Source organism: Lissotriton vulgaris, chromosome 3_1, assembly GCF_964263255.1.
Source record: "Lissotriton vulgaris chromosome 3_1, aLisVul1.2, whole genome shotgun sequence".
NCBI classification, from domain to species: domain Eukaryota; kingdom Metazoa; phylum Chordata; class Amphibia; order Caudata; family Salamandridae; genus Lissotriton; species Lissotriton vulgaris.
Genome location: NC_141689.1, coordinates 1,619,428,386 through 1,619,454,478, shown reverse-complemented (window position 1 = coordinate 1,619,454,478; position 26,093 = coordinate 1,619,428,386). Strand labels below are relative to the sequence as shown.

Genomic DNA, 26,093 nt, shown 5'->3' with positions numbered 1-26,093 from the left:
CTTGCAGGCACCTCACCACTTATTTCACCGGATCCATCCCACACACCGGCACTCACCAAACGGCTTTTCTCTTAAAAGATCTCTGTTAAAGTGACCCTTCGTGGGCCCGTCGGGCATTGCAGCGCCGGCCCGACGAGGAGCAAGAGCCGGATGATGAAGCATGACATCCTTCGGGGTGTGTGAGGGCAACTAGGAGGCAAGACTGGCCCTGCCCTTCGGGATTGGATCCTTGATACTGGGGATGAACCTCTGCCTCTCTCTTTTTCATCTTCCTCTTTTCATCTTTTCTACTCTACAGCTTTCTCCTTTTTTGGGCTGGGTGACACCTTGCACCCTCCACATGGAACAGTGTCCCTTGTGATTTAATAACTTCCAATAGGGGCAATATAGAAGAACGGAGTTTAGGCTCTCTGAACGCAGAATTTATTCACGCACCTTTTGGTAAAGGTGTTTTTTAAATCTGTGTTTGATAATGCCACTTTTAGAAAGTGGGCTTTTTCTTGCTTTACCATTCTGTCTGCCCCTGCTGTTTGTGTATTAAAGCATCTGGTGTTGGAGTGACAGGAGCTTGGGATGTGCATTCACTCTAGACAGTCACAAGGGGGGATTGAGGTGTGCCCTGTCTGGCCTGGGTCTGGGTGAATTATAGCTGGGCTGAATAGACCTGGTCTGCATTTAGAGTGGCGGGAGAAGTTGCGCTTGCACCTGAATAGGCTGTGTGTCCTTTGCACAATACTGTCTCTGCCCCATGTGGTCATGCTGCACCACGAACCTCAGGACTAGTTTGTACTGAGTTCAGAGACCTTTACAGCAAAGAGAACAATGACAAAATGAGGTATAAGTATTAGACCTAAAACCCCAGGACTTTAGATTACTTCAAGGAACCAGAGGACCCTGCCAAGAAGAGGGGAACGACTGTGTGAGGAGTGCTGCCTCTTCTGAATGATGGGTGGGTTGGTCTGCAGTTGCTGCTTTTGTCTGTGGTGGAGGAAAAGCAGTGACTCTTTTTGCCCTGCTGTGGTGTCCTGCTTGTGAAAATCTTCAAGGGCTTGTGTGTGCTGGCCTCCTGTTGGATGTGTCAGGGATGCAAAAGACTTTAGGAAAGATACTTGCTGGATTTAAAAAGAGCCTGCCTGGAGCAGGAGAAGGACTGGACTGTTCCTCAGCTTTTTTAACGGAAGCCTGCAAGAGCGTTTCATGATTTTCTTCTTTGCAAAGGGTGCATGGAGCGCTTTGCTGTTCACTCCAAGCTAATGATAGGCCACAACAAGTGTCTGTTGAGCGCTGTGTTCTTTGCTTTCTTCATTTTAAAGAAAGTGCTTGTTGAACGCTTTCATTGGCCATCCAGCCCAGTGTGAGTGCTATTTTTCCAGTCCTAGTGCTGTCTTGTCAGCACGTGTGCCGAGCTGCATTGTCTCCACGTGGCCATTGTCAGGGAAAACCAAAGGAAGTGCATGTTGAGCGCTACTATTCCTTTTTGTTTTTTTCTGCTTAAACAAGTAGCCCTACCTCGTGAAAGCGCAAGCGTAACCCGGCTTTTGAGGCAGCTGCACTAGGAGGGGTAGGGGCCCATGCCCGAAGTGCAGATATGAGCTGAGGGGCCGGCAGAAGGACAAACCATTCAGCACCGTCTCTGCAAGAGAGGCCATGGCAGCCTGACCAGGAAGACCTAGGTGTTGCCTGCAACAGTCCCAGAGCCGAGGTGAATGGTGGGACCAGCCATGAGAAGCTGTGAGTCCACAGCACTGCTGCTGTGTGAGGCGAGAAATTCCTACAGAGGCCAGAGATTGAGATCTGACGGCTGAGAGGGAGGTCAGAGGAGAGCCTCTGATCTTTGCCTGCCTCGTGGTTAGACCGGGAGCCGTGCGAGGGCTCGAGGCTGGCGAACACCCCGGATACCGAATGAGGGCCCTTCCCCCACCTCCTTGCTGATATCATGCACCTCCTGAGAGTGAGTCGTAGCACTTGTAATCACGGTTGGAAAACGACGATTGGCTGCAGCAGCCCCGTGTTTCGACAGGCACCTGCACTCTATTGTTTTACATGCTGGGGGGGGGGGAACCCAGGGAGATCTCCCCGCAGGGGAAGGGTGTGTGTGCCTTCCACATCCAGATGTAGGCATACTTGGGGGTACATGAGAAGTGGCCTCAAAGAGCTGGACGGGTGGCGATCCTTGACTGAGGTGCCGAGCCTGCTCAAGCTACTGTAGAGATTACCAGGTACCCTGTAGAAACAGCACACCAGAGCTGTGGCCCCATATTTAGGGAGCACCCGGGTAATTCCTATGAATTAAGTCAGTCACCTCCATCTCCAGCCCTGATGTGATTTGTTTTTGATGTGTGCCCTAACTACTGAAGTGTATGCCCTACTGTGGTGTCCTGTATGGTCCGTATAGCAAGTACTGTTATTCCTAGAAGGTGCAGAGACAGAATATTGATTCAAAAATATCGACTCGCACAAAGATCGAGTTGCAAATATCGTGGGTCAGAAATATCGACATACAGATTCTCGTGGTCAAGAATATCAATTTTAGGTAAGTAATACCGATGTTAAAAATATCGAAGTGTTTAATATCATTTGCAAAAATATAGGGGTCTATTATGATGGCGGGCGGATGCCCCGGGAAATGGGACCGCCTGCTAAGGGTGCGGCGGTCTCGCATGGGCAATTAGGATGTGCCCGCCACACAGGCGGGCGCATCCCGCATTTTTTGCACCCGTCGTAATTAAAAAAAGGCAGTTCACAACGTGGCTGGTACCGCGCTGTGCCTGCCACGTCGTGCTTGCAAATGCAGGGAGGTACCATAGGTACCCCCATTGTGCCACCCCAATCAATCAATCAAGAAATTTGTATAGCGCGCTACTCACCCGGAGGGTCTCAAGGCGCTTGGGGGAGAGGGGTCCGCTACTGCTCGAACAGCCAGGTCTTGAGTTGCTTCCTGAAGGAGAGGTGGTCTTGGGTAAGACGGAGGTGGATGGGGAGGGAGTTCCAAGTCTTGGCTGCCAGGTAGGAGAAGGATCTTCCTCCCATGGTGGCTCTTCGAATGTACAAGAGCCACCATGGGAGTGTTCTGGGATCATAGGGGATTAATGTGGGAAGTAATTTAATTATTTCACATTTATTGATTATTTTTTATTTATGAATATTTGTTTAATTGAGATGGTATAATGTTAAATGTGTAAAGTAATTTATTATTAAATAATTAATAATTGGTTGGTAATTAATTTAATTTAATTAATTGGTACTTAACTATGGTAATTGTGTAATTAATTGTAGGTGTGTTGTGGTGTTTAAAGGTGTTAAGGGTGGAATGTAATTCTTTTCAAATTGATGAATTATTAAGCTACTAATTAATTTTAATTAAATAATTTGTAATTATTTATGTTAATTGTGTAATTAATTTTTGGTGTGTGCTGTGGTGTTTATAGATGTTAAGGGTGGGAAGCAATTACCTTTTAATTGATGAATTAATAATTGGATGTTAATTAATTTTAATTAATTAATTGGTAATTAAATATGGTAATTGTGTAATTAATTTTAGGTGTTTGTTGTGGTATTTATAGGAGAAAAGGGTGGGAAATAATTTGTATTTAATTAATTATTATGTAGTAGTTAATGGTACTTATTTGATATGTATTTTGGGTAGTTGTTTAATATTTTTGTCTGTTGTTTTGACTTATAAAGGGGTAGAGGGTGGCCATTAAATACATTTTAATGACTTTATTATTAATTGTTAATAGTTTTAATTGTATTTTAATATTATAGAGTTTAATTTTTTATTAATCATATTTTTAAATTGATTATTAATTATGTTAATTTTAGAAAAAAACTTAATTAGAAATGTCGAAGTGTTTTGTTATTGGTGTGGTGTTATAGGGTAGGAAATACCATCAATGCATTTATGTATTAATTAATTAATTTGTTTGTGAATATTTTCTAGTTTAAAAGAATTTTATTTTATTAATGTATTTATTATTTTATATCATATTTTTTTAGGTTTTTATATATAATTCATATTCCAATATTTTTCATTTTATATATTTAATATATTTCATTTTTCATCTTTTAATATTGTTTATTTTTTCTAAGGATTTTTTATAATTTTTATTGTTTTTCAGTTTAAAAAAAACTTTTTTAGAGTTTGAATAAAGGGTGGGCGCAAAATCTGTTCCGCTCGTGGATTTTTGGCAATTTCGCGATCCACGAATCTCGCGAAAGTGCCGAAAAATGTGCAAATCCGCTCGCGGGCGGATTTTGGGCAGTTGAGCACAAACCGGTGGCGTCTTCTTGGATAAATATGAAGGGCAGGGTTCATTCTGGCACGATGCTCCTGTCACAAAAATTAAACCTCAACAGGAAGCACTTACAGATATAAATAAATCAGGTGCCAGAGTTGAAGCTCAAATTCAGTAACGCATTCATCAGCCCAAAAACAATCGTGAGCTTTGTCGATGCAGGGCAGGTGTGCTTTCTCCCCATATCTACCGTCGAAAATTAGCTGTGATGCTGGATGGAGGCCTTTGCATCCATGACTTTCACGAGCGCAATCCCCGTGCAGTTCCTGTGACTAGGAGCTTCTTTCTCCTCATCTGCTGCTCTGATCGGTCTCTGGCCTTTTATACACACAAGAGGCATGCAAAGTCGCATAGAAGGCCCGCCCGTTTGGCCCCGCCCACATACTTGCGGTGTGCACCGTCTTCCAGCCATTTATCCACTATGCTGGACAGCTCACTCAAGGGACCCCTACGCCCTTCGGCGCGATGGCAAAGTAACACATACATGGTCACTGGAGACAACTCTTCTGGCCCTTTCGCAGCTGCAGTGTTGGAAAATCACTATAAATTTACCCAACGAGCTAGCACTTACCTTTTGCCAGTAGAAACATTAATTTGTGCAAATCCACGAGTTTGCGGATTTTTCGCGAACTCGCAGATGTTTTGGGCAATTTCGCGCAAATTTGCGGACCGCAAATCCGCAAAATTCGCCCATACTTAGTTTGAATCATAACTTTTATCTCTTCGCTATCCAACACTTTCCCTACTGTTGCATTGTTTGGCGTGGGAATAGTAATTTTTTCTCATCTGCTATACAACACTTTCCCCACTGTTGCTCTCAATGGATTGGGAATAGTACATTTTACCCCTCCTCTACCCAACACTTTCTCTACTGTTGCACTCACTGAAGTGGGAATAGTAATTTTTACCTTTCCGCCATCCAACACTTTCCCTACTGTTGCATTTAATGTTCCAATGTTTTAATTTATTATAGAATTTTTAATTTTTTTTATTTATTGATATATATATATATATTTTTAATATATAATTTTAAAGTTTCAAAATTAAATTAAGGTTATAGTTAATAAATGATTTTTAAGTGAATATATTTATATGTATAAATTATTATGTTTGTGTGTTTATATTTTTTAGTAAAGTTTATTTGTTATATTTAGTTAAAATATGTATTACATTTAAGTAATTTTGTTAACAACAATATTAATATTTAATAGATGTAATATATATTATTTTATTTTATATATAATTTTACATCTATGTTTTTTACCTCAATATTTTTTATTCAATATTTTTGTACTTACCTGTTAAGGTATGGAAGTCGATATTTTTGCAGTCGATATTTTTTTCCCCCGATATTTGGAACATCGATGTTTGTTACATCAATATTCTATCAGTGAACTGCAGTAGAACAATGGGGGTGGCGGTATTGCAGTCTGGGGGCAAGTGAAAGTGGGGTAGGTAAGGGACCTCCACCCCCAGATGACAACTGATTTTCGTAAAAGCAGCTGGGGATAACAAACTCACCTGTTTGGGGAGGATCCAGACATTGGCCATTGTAGGGACAGGAGGTGCCTCCGATGTTCACTAAGGTGCCATGCGGTCCCACGGGAGCTGCGAACATATCCCTCATCGAGGGCTGGAGTGAGGAGCTGAGCGGTCGGCGGGGGCTCCTTATCTTCACCGCATCAGCGGCTGTATGGAAGTGGGACGGTGTCCCCGTTATGTGAAGGAAAAGCCACGGTGATTAGCAGCCATAGTAGAACTCCAGTTCTAGCCAGCAATCTTCTCTGGCAGTAGCCACGCCCCTCAAATCTGTTGACGTTTTTAATAGCATGTACATGTGCATACAAGAATACATATGTGAGGATAGTGATACCACATTAGCAAATAAAACATGTTAAAGTTATAATTGTTAAGTACATGGAAGTATATCTAAGGAAAAATCCGTCAGGATAAAAAAGAATTAATAACTGGTTAAACCTGCTTCATAGTCTTTAGCCTATCAAAATGTATTGTAACAACATGAGTAAGTGTAAGTATAAGGTTTCCAGCTAACCTTGCAATGAAATCCCCCACCCGCAGAGGAAGTAATATGTATGGTGCCCAAGGATGACGTGAGGGATCCGTCTTCCTATCGGCCCTTCACCATGCTTAACCTGGACACAAAGGTACTTTGTTGTAAGGTACTCCCAGAATGGCTACCTGGTATGGTGCGAAACACTTGTTCATGAGAACCAGTTTGGCATTATGCAGAGACGCAACACAGCCCTTAATTTACAGAGGCTTGCTCTTGTGCTGCCTGCAGTGCTGGGTAGGGCCAGAGATATGGCGCTGGTGTCTGTGGATTTTACTAAGGCATTCAATACAGTGGAGTGGCATTACCTGCAGCTCAGTCTCAGAATGATGGCTGTTTACCCCCACTTTTATAAGTGGGTGAAGATACTGTACACAGCACCCAGCGCTATTGTATGCAGTGGGTTACTGTAGTCTGATGAGTGGGGTGTGCGGAGGGGTACGTGGCAGGGCTGTCCACTATCACCACTCCTCTTTGCCTTGGCAATGGAGCTACTGGAGGCTAAGCTCCGAAAAGACATCAGAGACACAGGCATAAGGGTGGGGGGTTACAACCCACCTGATATCCTTATATGGGGATGACTTATTATTCTATCTGCAGAGCCAAGTGGAAACAGTACAGCTGCTATTCACACACTTGGAGATGTATGGAGAGGTAGCAGGTCTGTGCTTTAATAGGAGGAAGTCACTATTGTTCCCCCTGGGAGCACTGGAGGGGGGGCCTGAGATGGACTTGACCCCACTGGGGCTGCTCTGAGAGACAGCCTCCTTTTGGTATCTTGGCATCATGGTGGGTCATGCTATAGAGGACCAGCAACAGCATTGTTTTGAACCACTAGTGGGAGGACTAACTTTGTTCTCTTCTTTAATACACTATTGCTTTCCACGATGGGGAGATTCGCAATTGCAAAAATGTTTTTTCCTTCCCAGGTGCTTTCACATCATCCAGAATGTTCTCGATACGATACCGTGCAGTTTGTTTAAGACACTCGACAGTTTAATGATTTCCCTTGTGTGGGCAGGGCAGAGGATCCAGGTTGCACTCCCCCAACTCAAGCGTGACATGTTGAGGGGTGGACTGGAATTTCCAGACGTAGAACTTTATTATTATATATACAAACTGCAACACGCTGCTCAGTGGGTGTTTCGGAATGACAGCTGGGAGATGAGGCTACTCTGCGGTCCCGTTGGCATGTGTTTCTAGATTGAATTGTTCATTTGTGGATCGCATGTGCTGCTTGATGCCCCTTATCGAGTCAAACAGGTGGCAGACGTATGGGAGCGAGTGGTCACAAGGATGTTTAAAAGACCTCCCTTCACTAGGGAGCTGGATATGGATACTGCTCCTATTTAAATGAATTGAAAAATACATGTCTGTGGCGAGACGGTAAGAGGGGGGTTGCAAAACGCTGCGTGACCTATACCCAGAGAAGGCTTTCCTCACATTTGCAGAGGCACAAGAAACTTTGCGTGTGGGGGGGGCAATTTCTCCAGTACGCTAAACTGGTGAACACGGCACAAAAGATCTGGACGGAGTTGCTGAATGCCCCCCCTGGGTGACGGAGACTCTGCACCTGCAGGTAACGGCCGGGTCGATGAGACACACCTATACAACACAATCAAGGTGTATAGGGTCTGGACAGAGCCATTGGCAAGGCGAGCATTACAGAAGGTGCTAGCAGTATCCCTGACTGATCCGGAGTGGAAAGGAACATGTGAGCCAGTGAAGAACGTTTCATGCAATGCCAGATTTAAATTGGCCCACTTTAACTATCTGCAATACACATATCTAACACTGATCAAACTTAGCAGGATGTACACAGGTAGCAGGGCAGATTGTCCCAGGTGCGGGGGAGAAAGCGCCTCCTTCTTGCATATGTCATGGGAGTGTCCGAGTGTTCACGACTATTGTCAGCAGGTGGCAGCGAAGCTGAGGAAGTGACAGCGTTTGTACGGGAGGAATCACCCCGGGTTTGTCTGCTTGGTATTTTTTAAAAGACCCAGAGGAGGCAAAATACACTGGAACTTCCTACAGCTGGCCTTGGTACTGGCCAAAAGGAGGATGGCCATTGGGTGGTTGGCTACTTTGGTCGCCTCCATCACACTGTGGTACACGGACGTGGAAGAGTGAGCCACCTCTGAGGAAGTTCATATCATAGGATGACAAACTACAGGAGGATTTAGAAAGCTGGGCTACACTGCTGGAGATCATGCACATGGGTGGGGACAGGAATACTGCTCAGACTAGGCAGTCACAGGGCACAGGGTGTCTACCACTCAGAGATACAGTGCAGGGAGTATAGGGATGGCAGTTGGTTCGCAGTGAGCGAGGGAATTTGGGAGTGAGGGAAAGAGGTAGTCCCACAGAAATCAAGAATTCCTGGATAAGCAGGGAAGCTGGGTTGAACAGTGAATACTTGCTGTGAATTGAATGAAGGTATCAACAGGAACCCCTAGGGTGAGGATCGACTGAAGGGAGGAGTGAGATTGATTTCCTCCTACTGTACCATTGATAAAGCTACAAGGGCTTATTGACTGTACCAGCTTTTGCTTTTAATGTTTTTACTATTGTTATTACTGTTCTGTTCTTTGGTGGAGAAACGCATATATATGCATGTTATTTTGTATTGCCTCATAATGGGAAAACTACTGGCCAATGACTAATAAAAAGGCATTAAAAAAACTTATAAATGAAGTGGAACAACATACAATAAGATAACTACCAAACAATAACCCCTCAGTACATGGTTGGTGGTATCATATATGACATATAAGCTCACATAAACTGACATCATCCTTATCATCATATCTACATTTACCATACTTACTATAGCCTTATGTTTGAAGTGAGTAGTTCATCCAGTCCTTTATGCATGCTGGATTATAATTTTGACTTTCAAGTTACACATCTCGAAATACAACTACCAGCATATCAAAAACTGTGGTTGGATCGCTACATGCGAATTACACAAATCACATTGTCCAGCGACATGACATCACTGGTTTCCACAATGACTTCATCTTTTCTTGCTTCTAATGTTCTTTTTTTGTGAGTTGATCTTAATTTCAAGTATACCAAAGTTTTTTCATGTGAATATATTTTTTTTTAAGGTGTAGTAACTGCAAGGCGTTAATTTCAACTAAATAATAACATTAATTGGCACAACGACCTGGAGAGAATTAAATAAATGCACAAAATTCCATAAGTGTAAATGTAATTATAATACACAGCCAAAAATACATGAAATTCCACTTGGGAACCTCGAGTATGAAAAATGTACGCCTTTTACAAAAAGAAAATCTTCACATATAGGGCCCATTCCGATGTCAGACAGACCGGAGTCCGTTGGACATCGGTCAGGAACTGTAACCGACCGACCTCCTGTCATCGGTTAGACCTGCAAGTAGGATGCTACCGAACCCTGTTCGGTCGCAATCCTATACTTAACAATGGGAACATGCATTTCGAACAGAATGCATGCACGCATTGTTAACTGCAGAGGTACAGTTCATCCCTGCACCAGGTGGCAGGCACCTCAAGGTCCTTGCCACCGGGTGCAGGGATCAACAGGGGGGTACCATAGGTGCCCCCTAGGCCGTCATTCGGCGGCCTCGCACCCATGGGGGCCCTACTGGGGGCAGGGCCGGACTGGGAACCAAAACCGGCCCTGTCAAAGTGCTCGGCCACCCCCCCCTGGGTGGTTGGGGGTGCCGACGAGCTCTTTGCCAGGGCCGGTTTTCGGCCGATTTTGTTACAGGGCCGATTGCTGCAAAAACGGCCCTGTATCAAAATCGGCCCCAGGGGCCTAAAACCGGACACCACCCGTGCGGCACACCGGGGATTGCCCGGTGCCCTCTACGGTTAGTCCGGCCCTGACTGGGGGCCCCAAAGACAGTTTCCCACTGCCTTTTCGTGCCAGAAAGACCAGCACAAAAAGGCAGTGGAAAACTGCCATCGTACTCCAGGCGGCCGGGAGAGTACTGAAGGGTTTCCATATGGCGAACGGGCTCTCCGAGCCGGTTGTAAGCCATCTGCAAAAAAGGAGTCGGATTCCTTTCCTATAGAGCCCATCGGAATGGCTCGGTCAGAAAGGAATCTGAACTGCATGTTCCGATGTGGGCAGAAGGGCTCTGACCGACGGTCGGAGCCCTTCCTGCCGACATCGGAATCGGGCCCTTAGTGTAGTTATTTCTACATTTGTATTATAACAAAACTAAAGAAATACCTATCCTCAAATGGTTCTGGGCAGGGCTAGATCACCTTAATGGGTGCTTGATTCAAATCGCATAATATATGGTCGATTAAATTCCTGTACTATCTATTGACAGGAGGCCACAGACCAAGTGCCTTCGTAAGGTCACAGGCTGCTCAGGTGACTTGCAACATCCATTTCTTGGTAAGCACAATATCATGGTAGACACTAGGCATAGAGCAACAAACTTGTATTATCCAAAAAAACAGGGTCTTTGGTGTTACCCTGACTCACAACCTTCAAATATTTTTAAATCCTTGACTTGTCTTTTCTTCACAATGCATGACATTATCTCCTCTCCAACTGCCCATCCCTCATAAATCCTTTTTTTCCAGTGGTGGTTTGTGCAGAGAGGATTAACATTAGCATGACATTTGGGAATAGCAGTATCACCCTTGCTGTGGAGAGTCCCCTCATTGTCTAACAGGATAACTTTGTATTAGGCTTCTGATGCTGTGACGCACAATTCCAGGATAACTGGAACTGCCAAGAAATTAAAGGCTAGATAAAGGAAGCTCAAGCTTGCCTCTTAACAGGTCAGATGTTTCCTGGGTTTACCATATCTTTCACTGGAGATTGCAGGCCATTCATTGTCCCTTTCAGTGCTTCTAATTCCCATTCAACTGCTGTGTTGCAGGCACCCTCCAACAAAGGAAGCAGAGTGCAAATTAGCCTGCCAAGGTTCTTAAAGACATAGAAGGGAACTCATATACATCACTGTCCAGTGAAGGGCATCACCCCCACAAACAACTGCGACCTTCAGATCAAATCAAAAGCATCTTTATTCGTCAGGGAGGCCATAAAAGCAATTTAAAATGTATGCAAAGTAGAATTAAATTTTAAAAAGCAGCAACCAGCATATGTCATGGAGCACATTAATAAAAGCATGGCATACATAAATAAATAGACTAAAAGAGCTTCAAGCACTCTTTGGGGGCAAACTGTTCCAGCACTTACCTACTCCCAGGGGGTCCCGCAGACGCTGACGCCGCTGTTCTCCCCCGCTGCCGCTGGTGTCAACGCGGTCGCCGAGTGGGGAGAGCGGAGAACTACAGTACCCAGCGTCCCTTGCTGGATTGGGACGCCGCCTACTACCATCCACTTCCGCGCCTGGAGGCGCCTAAAAGACAGCTGCTCCTCCCGCGTCGCGGGATCGCGCGCAGGCGGCGCCGGGCTAAGCCCGGACAAAGGGCGGGCCGTCGGAGGCCGTCCGAGGACGAAGGAGGCCGGGCTGGGCCAGCCCCCTGACGTTTTGACATGGGTAAGCGAAAGAACATACTAACTGCTGAGGAGGGGGGAAAGAAGGCTAAGGTCCCCAGACATTCAGAGACAATTATTTCCTACCTGTCAACGGCTGTGGGGGCTCTCACTAAGGAAATCGCTAATGCTGAACAGGAACTTGGTCTGGCCCCCCCCCCCCAACCCTTAAACGGTGCACATCATACCGAGTCTGCCCAGGCGCCTCGCATACCATTGGAACCTGAGGTGCTGGTGATAAATCCCAGCCATATACCTGCACTGATTGCTGGTCGCTCACCTGCTAAAGCTCCACTTCCCTCCCTGCCAACATGCCCCCGAGTAAATGGTTCAGGAGCTAGGAAGAACACAAAAAGGAGGAAAATAATAGAGGATACCGTACACAAGACTGTTGTGACCAATGATGTAAATGTAAATGTAAATGTATTGGCATTTATATAGCGCACTACTTACCCGTAGGGTCCCAAGGCGCTTCGACCGCTGCGAAACCCTTCCTGGCTTCCCTGAGAGATGGTCCCTTAATGGGTATCTCCAGGGTGAGACCAGGCATCCCCGGCGGTCTGGTGGGGCCGTTAGTGAAGATGAGGCAAGCTAATGCCCAGAGTTGCCGAGTGTGATCGCTGATCAGAGTGGGCACCGAGGCGAGAGAATTATCGAGTCCGCTGACCCTGGTCCAGAAACCTGCCGCGCCGGGAATCGAACCCTGGTCCCGGGCCGTCCTCTGCTCTCAGGTCTGCCGCCTCTAACCAGTGAGCCACACTACTTCATGATAACCTCGGAGACCAGCTGGAGGCCTTGTTTGCGGCCCGCATAGAGCCGCTGTTAGTGGGCTTCGCTAAAGACATAGTGGACACTTTGAACACTTGCCTGGCGGGTTTGTTACAGAAATGCGCCCAAATTGACACAATAGTTAACAAATATATCCCTTCCCAGTGCTCCTCTGTGGTGGATGTTGACCCCTTAAAGGATAAAGAGAAGGACGCAGTTAGATCTGCAGGACCCATGCACCTGAGTAAGAGGGTAGCCCCAGATATGCCCGGGACCCAGGTTTCCCATACGGCCCCCACCAGTCTAAATACTCCACACCCTAGCACGAGTCCCTTAGTGTTCCACCGCTATCATTTCCCGCTGCTAATATGCGGGAAAGGGGCTGCACTAGACAATTAGAGCTTCCACCTGAGGCCGCCCCTTTAGTCGCAATATTTATCAAAGCGGCCCCACTTAAGGAGGGAGAGACGGATTCAGTCTCCGACTTAATAAATAAGGCTAGAGGTTGGTGTACTGACACCTGCAGTGGGGGGAGGAATATCTCAAGCAGGATAATTATGGCAAGAAGGGTAGGCTGGATCGGGTCGCGCCCAAAAAACATAGTGGGGGATTGCGTTATAGTAAATTTTGATAGTCCTGATCTGGCCTCTAGGTTGTTCTGGGACGGCTCAGAAATAACACAAACTGGGCAAATGAGACCGGTACCCTTGGGCTTCTTCTATCCACCTATAAATCATACTATGGAGCACTCTGTCCATGTAGGGGAAGAAGAGTTGGGTCCCTAGAGGCAGGATGCCCAGGATCAGCAGGGAAGCTACGCTCAAGCTTACAGCCTCCAAATGGAGGGCAAGGTGTTTCCCAGGCCCCCCACCCCAGGGTAGCCCACATGTCTACTGAGGTGCGCCGAATGGTTTGTAGTAACCGATTTGCGCCTCTCTCCGATTTGGAAGAAATTTATTGACAGCTAGCTAATCATGGGGCGCCCAATTCTTACTGGTCAGCAGTATGCAAAATGATCAGCTGGAATGTAGCAGGCGTTAGAGGAAAAAGGGATGACATAGCCTGGGTGGAATTCATCACGGAACATGATATCATAGCTCTGCAGGAATCCTGGGATGCTACTTCTAGTTTTTGGCTGGATGGATTTACAAGCTTTTCCGTTCCAGCCATTCAAGGCACCGCAGGTAGAGCAAAGGGTGGACTAATTCTCCTTTTTTCATTAAAGCTCGGAGGGACATTAAATAGGATGGTGGTGGGCTCACCAAACCTTTTAATAGTTGAATGGACAATGCCCTCTAAATGTAAAACTATCCTGATAAACTTTTACAATTCATGGGATAGGGGTGTTGAAAATGAACACATCGCGACCCTGGAAAATTTCTTACGTAATTACAGTCAAGAAGAATACACTAATTGTGAGCTCATTCTAATGGGCGATTTTAATATACATCCCTGTAGAGATGCCTGTTATGGAGGTGCACAGGAGGACCCAATGGCCCCGGTGGCCCCCCATTTTGAGCATACAAAGTCAGGAGAGGCCCTTGAAGAGTTGCTGGCTAACTTTAACATATACGAATATAGCGACTCCGAGGGGAAGGATAGAGTCTGTACCTATAAGGGCACCGAGGCCGGATCAGTGATTGATTACATCTGTCTAACTCTGGGCATTTTATCAAAAGTTGTGACCTATAAAGTAATTTATTCCATATATAGCGATCATAACCCGGTATTGGTAGAGTTGAAGTGGGGTGACCCTATTGGTAGCCGGCCCGAGTGCACACACATGGCCCCAGCCGTTCGCCCCAAGGACCATGGGAGAAGACTAAGATGGGCTAAAGTAGTGCCCGGAAATTTTTGTGAGGAATTGCTCCCTAAAATTGAGGGCAACATGATAATATGCCAGGACCCCAACGCCACTAATATAGAAATAATAGGAGACTTTGATCAGATATGTGCACAAATCTCAAAGGACCTGACGACCAAATCTAGGCAGGGACACAAGAACCATCATAGTTGGTTTGACGCCAATTGCTCGAGAGCCCATAAGGCACTAAAATGAGCACTAAAAACCATACCGAGAGATAAGGCAGTCATTGCCAAATTGAGGAAAGCATATAAACACTCAATTAGCTGCAAGAAAAATGAGATAAAAAAGGCAGCATGGGAAAAACTACTCTCTGTTGATGTATTGCGGGACAGTGCACAGTTTTGGGCCATAATTAACCAGCCATTTTTCACTGACACGGAGAATACAGTAATGGAGTGTGTGATCCCCGACGATAAATGGCTTAGCCATTTTAGAGAGGTTTACGGCGACCCAGCGCCTGGTACAAAAAACTGCTCGTTAAGTAGCGAGGAGAGTGTTCCCCTTGCGTTTAACTGTGCAGAGGTAGAAAGAGCCATAACTGAGACCTCCAAAAATAAGGCACCTGGCCCGGACGGTGTTCCGGCGGATCTATATAGGCACTCGCCAAAACTTTGGGCCAAGTTATTAACACATGTCTTTCACGCTGCAAATGGCAACACCCTCCCTGCAACTTGGGCCACCTCAATTATTGTCCCGATCTTCAAAAAGGGCCAGCGAGACGATCCAGCATGCTACAGACCCATTTCCCTGTTAGACTCTGCGATTAAGATTCTAGGCAGAGTTTTTTTGTATAGGCTACGGGAGAATTTGGAGGGAAGTGGGACCCTATCGAATCTACAATATGGGTTCAGAGAAAAAAGAGGCACCTTGGAACAATGCTTGAATTTGCAACTCTTAATCTCTAAGTATACAGTAGCCAAGGAGGGGTCGATATTCCTGGCCTTTATGGACCTCTCCACGGCCTTTGACTTGGTGAATAGGGCTAAGCTGTGGTCTATCCTCATGGAGATCGGGATTGAGCCCCCATTCGTAAATTTTATAGCCTCACTCCATCAGGATCTGTCTGGAAAGATTAGGGTAACTACGGAGGGTAGGTGTACAAGTCGGTTCAAGTCGGAGCGAGAGGTGCGCCAGGGCTGTATTCTGGCCCCCCTCCTCTTCCCCATCTACATTAATGGTTTAGGAGCTTATTTAGTAACTCCAGGGGTGGACGTGTCGCGTGTAGGAGAGGCGAAAATCCCGGCCCTCCTATACGCGGACGATACAGTCCTAATAGCGCGTTCTGGAGTAGGACTACAGAGATTGTTAGACCTATTTGGTTCCTTTATGGACCAACTTGACCTTAAGATCAATGCCAAAAAATCCTTCTCAATGGTGGTGGGTCACCATAGAAATAAAGGCAAATTAAAAACATTCATGTGCAAGGGCGAGGTAGTCTCAAGGGTTACCGCTTTCTCGTATTTAGGTGTACTCTTTGACAAAAAGGGGACCTGGGCACCTCAAATTAAGGCTAAGAGTATATCTGTGGCAAGGGCCACTTCAGCCTTAATGGGTTTCTCAAAACGGTTGGGGGCGAGGCCCATGGAGGCATTGATAAAAGTTTATAATACAAAATGTATGCCAATTGCCACCTATGGCGCTCCCTTATGGGGATACGCATCCCATGAAAAGATACAAAGAGTGGAGAACAGGTTTTTGAGACATCTCCTGTCTATACCCCAGTCCACCCCTACCTTTTCGATTCATGCGGAGGTGGGCTTGGACCATGTATCAGACAGGCTGAAATTGGCCCCCTTAAGATTCTGGGCAAAAACATGGCTCAACCAAGATATAACTTTGAACCATGCAATCTTGGCCGATGTGATGTCTCTGGACAACGCAAAAAAAGTACCCTGGCTCGCTTATTTGAGAGATGCCTTTACACAGCTGGGCCGCCCTGAGCTCTTTTTAAGCCCAATCAGTATCAAGAGGGAGGACATTAGCTGGATCAAAAAGCACTTTATAGACAGACTAAGAACGTCCCGTGAGGAGCGGGAACTATTGAAATCTACAGTTAGATCACATTTTATGTTACAAACTTCCCCCTCACTAGAGCCTTATCTGATCACAGTAACCAAACCCTTTCATAGAGTTCGATTAATTAAATTTAGATTTAATTTGATACACCATTACTTGGGTAGTACCCAATCATGGACAAAACCTGAATGCGGGCCGCCCTGCAACTGTGACAACCATTCACAACAAGATACCATACATTTTATTATGTTATGTGGATTCTTTAAAGTTATTAGGAAAAAATATTTGGTCCCAATCCTGAAAGAGGCTGGATTACCCAAGTAAGGCCCGCCCTCTTATATCTCCAGTTGTTGAGAACTACTTGCATCATCTACAGTGTGGCTAGTTTCCTAGTGGTGGCAATGAGAATCAAACAAAAGAAAAGTGGTTCCACATGACATATTAGTATGATTGATTTTAACGCGGATTTTAAATTGATTTTATTGTCCTATAACGATTTAATGGGTTTTTGCACTGAATTTGTAAATATATGAATCATTTAAATGTGAATGTTTGTAATATTTTATGCCTTTTATGATTTTAACGAATCGAATAAAGTGTAATTGACTGACTTACTGAGTATAAAACCTTAGTCAAAGTGCATGGTGCTTCTTGAACTTAAAGCTGCCTTAAGAAACAAACGTATGCAACAACAGGTTTCATTATCAGTTAAATCTTGCAGACACCTAAAAGCGTGTTGACATTTACGATTCTGAGCCTTAAAAAGGGTACTAAATACATTCTCGTAAATAATGGGTAGTACCCACAGAGAAAAGTAAATAAAAATCATGGTTTGCTTAGATACATTATTGCACTGGCAAACTTGTGAGTTCAAATCCTGCTGGAAACCGAAGGAATATGGGTCCCTGCTCTAATCGAAATAGGAGCGAGCGCACCCAGCTCCTGGCTGTATTCACCAGGTAATCGGTTAACACAGCACCAAAGTTAGCAAGTAAGTCATCCCCAATGCTGTGTTTCTGTGATTCGTCATGGAACCTTATACCCTGCAATTTTTCTAACAGGGCCTACCTGTGCTTCCTTTACTAGGTAGCGCACCTATAGCTCACTAGGAAAAAGCGAACCTTATACCAATCCCTTCCAATTACTTTAAGGACAGCCAGGGAATAGAGCCCTTTGGCACAGGTCAGGCAGTCAAAAGTATCTTTTTAGTGAGTAAGGCTTTCCCATTGCTCATAACAGAGAGCCACAGCAGCACTATATGAATATGTATTTGGTCACATAAATGATTTAGTGCTAACTCTTTATGGCAAATACAATGTGAGGTCGATGCAGGCATCATTAATAATGGCTTGCATTCGTCCATTTGCAGTGACTGCAGGTCACTAATGCCCTATATTCCTGCCCCATAGGTAGCAATGGGTACACACTGGGCTGAATATATTTGTAACAATGGGACAAGGGCCCTGACTCCTGGTGGAGATGGTAAGCTAAGATGGAAACCTACAGCCTTCAACAATTTCATTCTATTTTGCATAATTTGGTATGCCCATGAGCTAGAAGCACTAAATAAAATCCCTACATTTGTAAAAGTGCTGGTGTGCAGTAACGTGTTTGACCCTACCATGATGAGTGGATCGTATGCACTTCGTGCCACAGAACTTTAGTAAACAATTTTGAGAAGTTGATCCTTAGATCTAAATTTTCCATAAAATCCATAAAAGAATTAACTAAAATACAGAAGGCTTTCGGGGTGCGGGTCATTAATACGGCGGCGTCCGCATATAAAAGTACAGGAATGGGTGCACCGTTTACCATGGTCCAGACTGAGGGTATTTATATATAAAATAAATAACAAAGGGGCAAGCACACACCCTTGACGCACACCCTACTCAACATTAAAAACATCAGACACTTCCCTACCTCTCCCAAGCAGAACACATGCTTTTGTCTCTTTGTGTAAAGATAATAAAGCGCACACCAGTGTTGGGTCCATCCCCCTTCTGATTAATATTTGACAATATTTAGCTGTTTACACAGTCGAAGACAGTTGAAAGGTCCATAAAAGCAAAATACAGGTTAGATTTATTTGCCACTGTGTATTTACCTATCATAAGGTGTGAGATCAAATATTGTTACATAATACCTTTTCCATTTAAAAAACCCAGCTGGCACTCATTTTAATAAATTGTTTTCGTTGACCCATGTTAGTATCCTATTGTCCAGGACTCTTCCAAAGATCTTAGCAGGGTTGTCTATCAGGGATTTAGGGTGATACATTTTAGGCTCAGATCAACAGAGACCATAATACTTCCTTTTAATCTGATATTCATGGTGATTTATGGCAGCATTTTTTTTTCAGCCAAGCGCAGACTTCAGAGCAGGGGGCTTCTAAAAAAATGAATGATTTGTGTTTCTTTCATTTTCGTATATCTCATATAACTTGAAAACAATTATTTTCCTTTAAAAAAAATATATTTATTGTTTTATACTTATATACCATCCCTCCCCCAACCCTTCTCAGACGCCACCCATCAACAAAAAAGAAACACTTTGATTGCATAATTCAACAAAAAATAAAAATCTCAGGTGCAGAACAATCCATCATATGTACATTACAATCTATTCGTGGGTTACGCAATTAAATCCTGCCTGGCATTTATCATCGTACAATGGATCTGTAAGAAGCATCTATCCGGCCCTGGTGTGACTTTGTATCCACAGCAATAACGGACCCCATATTACCAATCCTTTTTTACGTTTATTACGCCCTTTTCTTTTATGGATAGCTACCTCCAGACTACATGTTGACAATAATCGGGATCTCCATTGTTGGAGCATCAGTGGATTCGGATCTAGCCATGCTGAAGCTATGCTATCCTTAAGACAGCCATTGCCACAAAAATTAACCCTTGCATATATTTTGGCCGCCTAACATTAGCTGTGCCTAGTATTATTTCCTCTGTTGAGATGATTTCTCCTGTTTTTTAATATCTCTGACAAAAAGCCTGATATTTCGTTGACTAGATTTGTTAATACATCACATGAGGTGAATATATGCACAATATTAGGCTCAAACAGTGCACAGCGTGGACATGTCGTTCCGTTTCCGCTCCCCCACTTCGATATCTTGTTTGGGGTGTGATGCAGTGAGAAAGAGGTTTTATAAAATTGGGATTGTAATTTTATAGACATTAAGCAAGTCTGAGATAATTCGTAGAAGTGGTAGGAAGTTTTGGGTAAAACTCCAAATTTATACTGCCATGTGGTCTCCCAGTTATCCAAATCATCTGGATAATGAGAGTTATTATTGTAGCTTTTTTAAGCAGGTTTTCTATAGTTTGAATTGCTTGATATTTTACCCTACTACTCCCTTTCTTTATCAGAAAATCTCTAACCTGTAGAAATTTTAAAAAGTCTCTATGGCCAAGTTTATAGTCGATTTGTAATTCCTCAAAAGATTTCAATCTGATAGGAGAATAAAAACAGCCAAGCTGTGAAATTCCTTCCTGTACCCACCTATCCATGCAGTTATCCCTAAAAATCTCTGTGAGGTCTTCATTATTATATAATGGTTTATAGTGGGATAACCGTCCAAAGCCCAACAGTTTCCGAACATTACTCCAGACCTTATATATGTCGGAGATGGTCTTGAATCTGACCTTCTTAACGTATGGCATGTCGCCAGAGGCATCCTCTACAGCTATCACCCAATAAAAGTTCTTGCGGTCTGGGGATATTGCCATTTGGTCTACTATCCGTCCCTGTAGAGATTAGTTCAATGCATTATCTCAATGTGGTAGCCCAATAATACAATTTAAAATTGGGCAGTGCCAGTCCCCCTCTATCTTTAGGTAAAGTGATACATCTGAGTGCTCTACGTGGTCTCTTATATCCCCATATAAACCTGGAAAACATATACACTATAGACTTAAACAATTGGGGTAGAAATTCCAAATATATAGTTCTGAAAAAATATAAAAAATCTGGGTAAAAAAAGCATTTTGATCACATTGCATCTGCCCCCATGGATAAATGCAAAATATTTAACTAGACCAATTCTTTTTTTGTATGTTGTATTAAGGGTTCAAGATTATTACTAACTACACTTTCCAATGTTGCTGTTATACTGACCCCCAGGTACATGGCTTTCTCCATTACTCGGTCGTTTCTCATCTTAATTTTGTAATGAAGAATAATCTGAGTTTTGCCTTGGTTCAGTTTCCCCGAAAGTTTGAGCCTCCTCTTCTGTAGCGTTTATCGCATTAATAGAATCACTAGTGACTAGGGCAATATCATCCGCATACGCCAATGTTTTTGTAGAGTGATGTTGTGCCCATATTGGTGGAATTAACATGTTGTTTTCCAGTCTGCGGATGAAGAGGTCAATATATACCGCAAATAGAAGAGGAGAGCATGGGCACCCCTGTCTTGTTCCTCTGGTAATGACTAATTTTTCTGACACTGACCCATTTACCATTATCACGGCTGAAGGTTCAATGTATAACATTTCACTGCTTTAAAAAATCTCTCCCTGATCCCACTATTTGACATCGCGGCCCAAAGATATTTCCAGGAGACCCTATTGAAGGCCTTTTGGCATCGAGTAGTATAAGTGCCATAGGGTTTCCTGCAGCATCCGCAAAGTCAAACAGTGAGATCACCCTTTGGACATGATCGGTTGTAGATCTCCCTGGGATAAACCTGTGTTGGCAGTCAGATACAATTTTATAAATAATTGGTGCCAGTTAGCTAGCTAATAATTTAGAATACATTTTAGAGTTCCCATTTATCAACGTGATAGGACTATAAGACCCAAGTTCCGTAGGGTCTTTGTTTTTTTTTTTAAAAAGACCACGATCTTAGCTGAAGACCATGAACCTGGGGGTCGCCCCCCTGGAAGATATGAACAAATAAATCGTGCATTATTCCTTTTAATTGTGAGGAAAATTTAACATAAAACTCTGTTGGAATTCCATCCATACCAGCTGCTTTTCCTGTAGCTAAACTATTCTTAGAGAGAAGAATTTCCTCCCATTGTGGAGTGTTATCCAGACTACCTTGGTCCTCTTCTTCAAATCTTGATGGTGAGTTTAGGTTTAAATATTCTTAATTTTTTTCCTATTGAATCTCTAAATCCTCATATAATTTCTGATAAAATTGTTGAAACACAGCTCTTATTTCATTGGATTCGGTCTTTTGCCCAAATTCTGGATCTTTCATTTCCCTTATTAGATTAGCTGAACTTTGTTCTCGGGTACATACTGCTAATTGGTGCCCCACCGGTTCACTTAATTAGTATATTTTCTCTCTATGCATTGTTGCCTTAGCTATGGCTTTTTCTGTTAGAATATCGATGATAAGATTTATAGCGCTCGCCACCCGGCTTACTTCACTTTCTATTTCCAGTCCCTCCTGGACAGCCTTTATCAATCCTCCCTCGGCTATACCCAGATTTCGCTGTAGAACACCATTTTTTGTTTAGCCTCTTTATTAAAGCTTGATGAGAATCGTAGCGTCTCCTCTCTGATGCCAGACTTCAAGGCGTCCCAAACCACATATATTTCTGTACTACCTTAATTGTCCTCCAAAACCCCCGATATCTATCTCCTCATATGATGACAGTATTTCTCATTAATCAGCAGTGCTCTTTCACACATCCATATTTTCATAGTGGATTTCGTTGCTCCACATTCTAGATTTAACACAAGAGGATTATGGTCCGATAACACTCTTGGCAATTTTTCTATTGTACTGACAGATCTTAAGGTGCTAGAGACAAACATATAATCCAGTCTTGCTTGCATAGAGTGTGGATTGGAATAATATGTGAATCCTGGATCCCCTGGATGCTGTATTTGCCAATAGTCGATCAATCCATGCATTAGACACATATTTTTCAGAGCCTGAAATACGTGCGACTTCCTGCCCTGATATTTAAACCCTGGGTCCGACAACCAGTCATCTGGGAGATTTAAGTTATAATCGCCACATACTATGAGGCCAGTGAACCAATTCATTAGAGATAAAATTCAGTACATCTGGGTCATCGCTAACATTACCATATATTGTACATTATGTAATTTTTTCCCCCCATTATTATATTGGCATTCTGTAACCGCCCACCATCCAAACTTATCAGATAAAGATCGAGTAAATTGCATCCCACCCCTTTTTGCCAGAATGGCCACCCCCCTAGTTCTCACACCTTGTGTTGTAGCAGTGATAAGTCTATACCCAACTGTGTTGAGCAAATACAGTTGTGACCCCTCTATATGTGTCTCTTGTAGACATATGATATTAGCCTCTGTCATGTGTAATCCAACAGACACTCTCTGTCTTTTCTTTGCATCATTGAGGCCACATATATTAACATCCATGAATTTCAACCTAGCCATAATAATACTTGTCCAACCCATCCATCCCTATCCGTCAATATATCCCCACTCAGGTCTCCCTCTGATTAAACAACCTTTGCCCTTTCTTGTTACTTCTGTATCCATATTGGCCCCTCCTGTTTGCACCTTTTGTGTTCACCATGTGTCTGAGATCCTCCCTGCCTCCCCTCCCCTCCTCCCCTCTACCCCCCCCACCATTAACTAGGCCGTCAGGCTCAATCCTGAGCCTGTGTGAAAGCGTCTATACCAACCTCACCCACTCTCCACCTTCCTTCCTTCCCCACGTGTATATGCATATTCCTAGCCATTATAAAAATATTTTATTTTTTTACTAAGCATTCTCTTATCCCACCCAAGAAGAAGAGCAAAAAAATAATAATATAAACACAGTTATAAGCGATACAAGACCATCTAGGGGTTACTCTCGGTAGTCCTGGATTTCCCTGCTGTGATTTCCTTCAGTGCTCTTTCAGCTTGTATTTCCAACGTGAAATAAAGGGTTCATCCTTGCGAGATTACTTTTAGTTTGGCAGGGTTCTGTAGAAAGACCAATGCTCCTGTTTTTTGGAATGGTGTGATCAGTTGCCTGAGCCTCCATCTTCTTTCCCTGTGGCATGTGCGAAGTCAGGTTTTTTGAAGAATGAAACATTCTCCCAGTTCCTTCTCTTATTAGTTCTTGCCAATTCATAAACAGCCTGTTGAAGCAAAAAGTTTCCAAAATATATTAGCATTACCCTTGGAAATGACTGGCCGTTTTGAGGGAGCTGTGATATTGTCATAGGAAATCTGTGCACACGTTGGATTTCTTTATCCAAGTCCCTTTGTGCATTTCTCAGCAAGTTTATTGTGAATGTCCGGATATCGCTGCCTTTGCTATTCTCAGGAATCCCTAGCACCCTTAAGTTATTGCGGCGTTGGCGATTTTCTGCCTCTTCAAGCTTCCACATGATGTCTTTCAATGAACTTTCTTGAGAGGCCGCCTGCGCTTTTAGGGCAACCACTGTGGTTTTTAGGGCTTCTGTCCAGTTTTCCACCGTGCTTAATCTTTCTGCGATTTTGGTGCAGGTGGAAAACACTTCTTTTCCAAGACATTCATATCAAAATACAGCAATTCCAGTGATAATTTATATTTATATATATTTATATATATATATTGGTGCCTCCAAGATAAGAATAATATCAAAAAGAACAAAGTCCAATTAGATCATCCAGTTTTTTGTGTTCCTTCTTTATTTTTATATTCCAAAATACTCTTGTGTTTTCATATTCCAAATGTTACAGCCTCAGCCAACGTGTTTCACCCACAGCAGTGAACTTCTTCATGGCATTCAGATTCTATTGATAAACATCCATTAAGTTTCTCAAGCACTGCAAATCAAGCCCTTCTTATGTTTTCAATCCCAGAATCCTATTCTTCAATTGGAAATTTGAAGATAAAAGTAATATTCCTCAACCTCATATCTAGGAGTGTGCACAATGTATGTATATATTTGTGGGGATATGTAGGAAATAAGGGGGGGTGCAATTAATTTTACCTAATACTTGTTGTATTTGTTGAGATAATTATAGTGATAGTTGTTAGTTGGGTTGAATATGACATTAGCAAATATTTCATCTTGTTTACAGAGAAGCAGAAGCTCCAACACTCACAGCTCTTCCCTCAGAGCTAATATTGGACAGACTTCATCCAAATCCAATGTACCAGCGCTTGCCACTTCTCCTCAACCCAAAGCTCCTCAGTTTAGAATACCCTAGGAACAACATTGACTATGTGAGAGACATCGGTGAAGGAGCCTTCGGAAGAGTATTTCAAGCAAGGTAACAAAAGTGTTAAATGTTCTCTAAAGAGTCAAATTAGATTGTTTTAAATGTCAAACCATATTCTAAATGTTGGCATGGATTTGCAATGTAGTAGTTTTAATGTGTATATTGCATGTGCAATAAATATGTAGGACCCAATTCAGAAAGAAAGAAGGAAATTTGCTACCAGGGTTTTATTCCTACATCTACAGCAAATCTTTTCAGCATGCACAAAGAATTTCAAGAGTACTTCTGAAAAGCTGCGACTAGGGCAGCCTCCAAGACTAGTCACATGTGTGAGGAAATACACATTTGTAAGTTCTGGGTCTGGATATTTTGGGATGGGTAAATTTTTCTATGGTGGAAAAATTTCAACACCTGGAGAAAAGTATTCCCACAGGGGAACCTTCACGGAACGAACTGTGTACCTTTGGGGCCCGTGAGTCCATTTTTCTCTTCTTGACACCCCGACCCCTGCTCACCGGAGTCACCTCGCCAGCCTGCCTGCCTCCCGCTGCCGCACACTCTCCCCATCAGAGTGCGGCCGCCGAGCGGAGAGCGGGACAAGGTGTTCCAGGGGACTTGAACCCCCAGCAGCCCACGCGGAAGCCGCGCACCAGCCAACCGCGCCGGGAGGCACATAAAGAGCAGCGTCATCCCCGCCTCGCGAGACCGTGCGCGGGACTAGCCGGGCTAAGCCCGGGCATAGGGCGGGCTGTCTGTGGCCGTCCGTGGACGACTGTGGACGGGACGGGCCATACTACTAACATCTTGTCATAGGGCGATATTATTTGGACTTCCCCAAGACTCAAGCCATGCAATAAGGTATAGAGTGTTATTTCATCCATGATCATATTGGTCTGATTGTTATCAATAGCTCTATAGGAAATCTCCCGAAACATGGGCAAGCGTAAATCTATGGAAGGCGGAAGTGGGGGGGGCTGAGTCGGCCAAACGCCTAAAGCAAAATAAAAAGAAGAAATCCAAGGGGGGCCCAATACACGCTGTACTCAACAGGATTGATTCTATTGACTCTATTGTTGATGATTGTCATGATATCTTGACTAATGTAATGGGGCCCCCTGACCTAACGGAGTCTACCAGGGGGGAAGGGGGGTTAGAGTCCGACATTCAATAGTTAGTAACCCATCCTATTACCATCCCCGAAATGTTTCAAAAACAGCTTAAACCCCCACTGGATAGGTCTGTACACCAAAGCCAGAAAAGATCTTGTGGGGGGGGGAAGGAAAAAAGGACAACTAGCTGGCGACAACCCTACCCAAGCTGAAAAAGCCAACGAAACAGCTGTAACTAACCACGATCCAATACTGTGCTCAAATAGATTCATGGCATTAGCAGAGATTCAACATGA

At 43.8% G+C, this 26,093-nt stretch overlaps 1 protein-coding gene across 1 annotated transcript in view; it reads left to right on the top strand.

Annotated features, from left to right (window-relative positions):
- Nucleotides 1-26,093, top strand: part of MUSK (muscle associated receptor tyrosine kinase) — a 192,264-nt gene that overhangs the window by 91,081 nt on the left and 75,090 nt on the right. Inside the window, exon 7 of the mRNA XM_086962104.1 lies at nt 24,548-24,739. Coding sequence (XP_086818230.1) covers nt 24,548-24,739 — 192 coding nt within the window. The remainder of the gene's footprint in view (nt 1-24,547; nt 24,740-26,093) is intronic.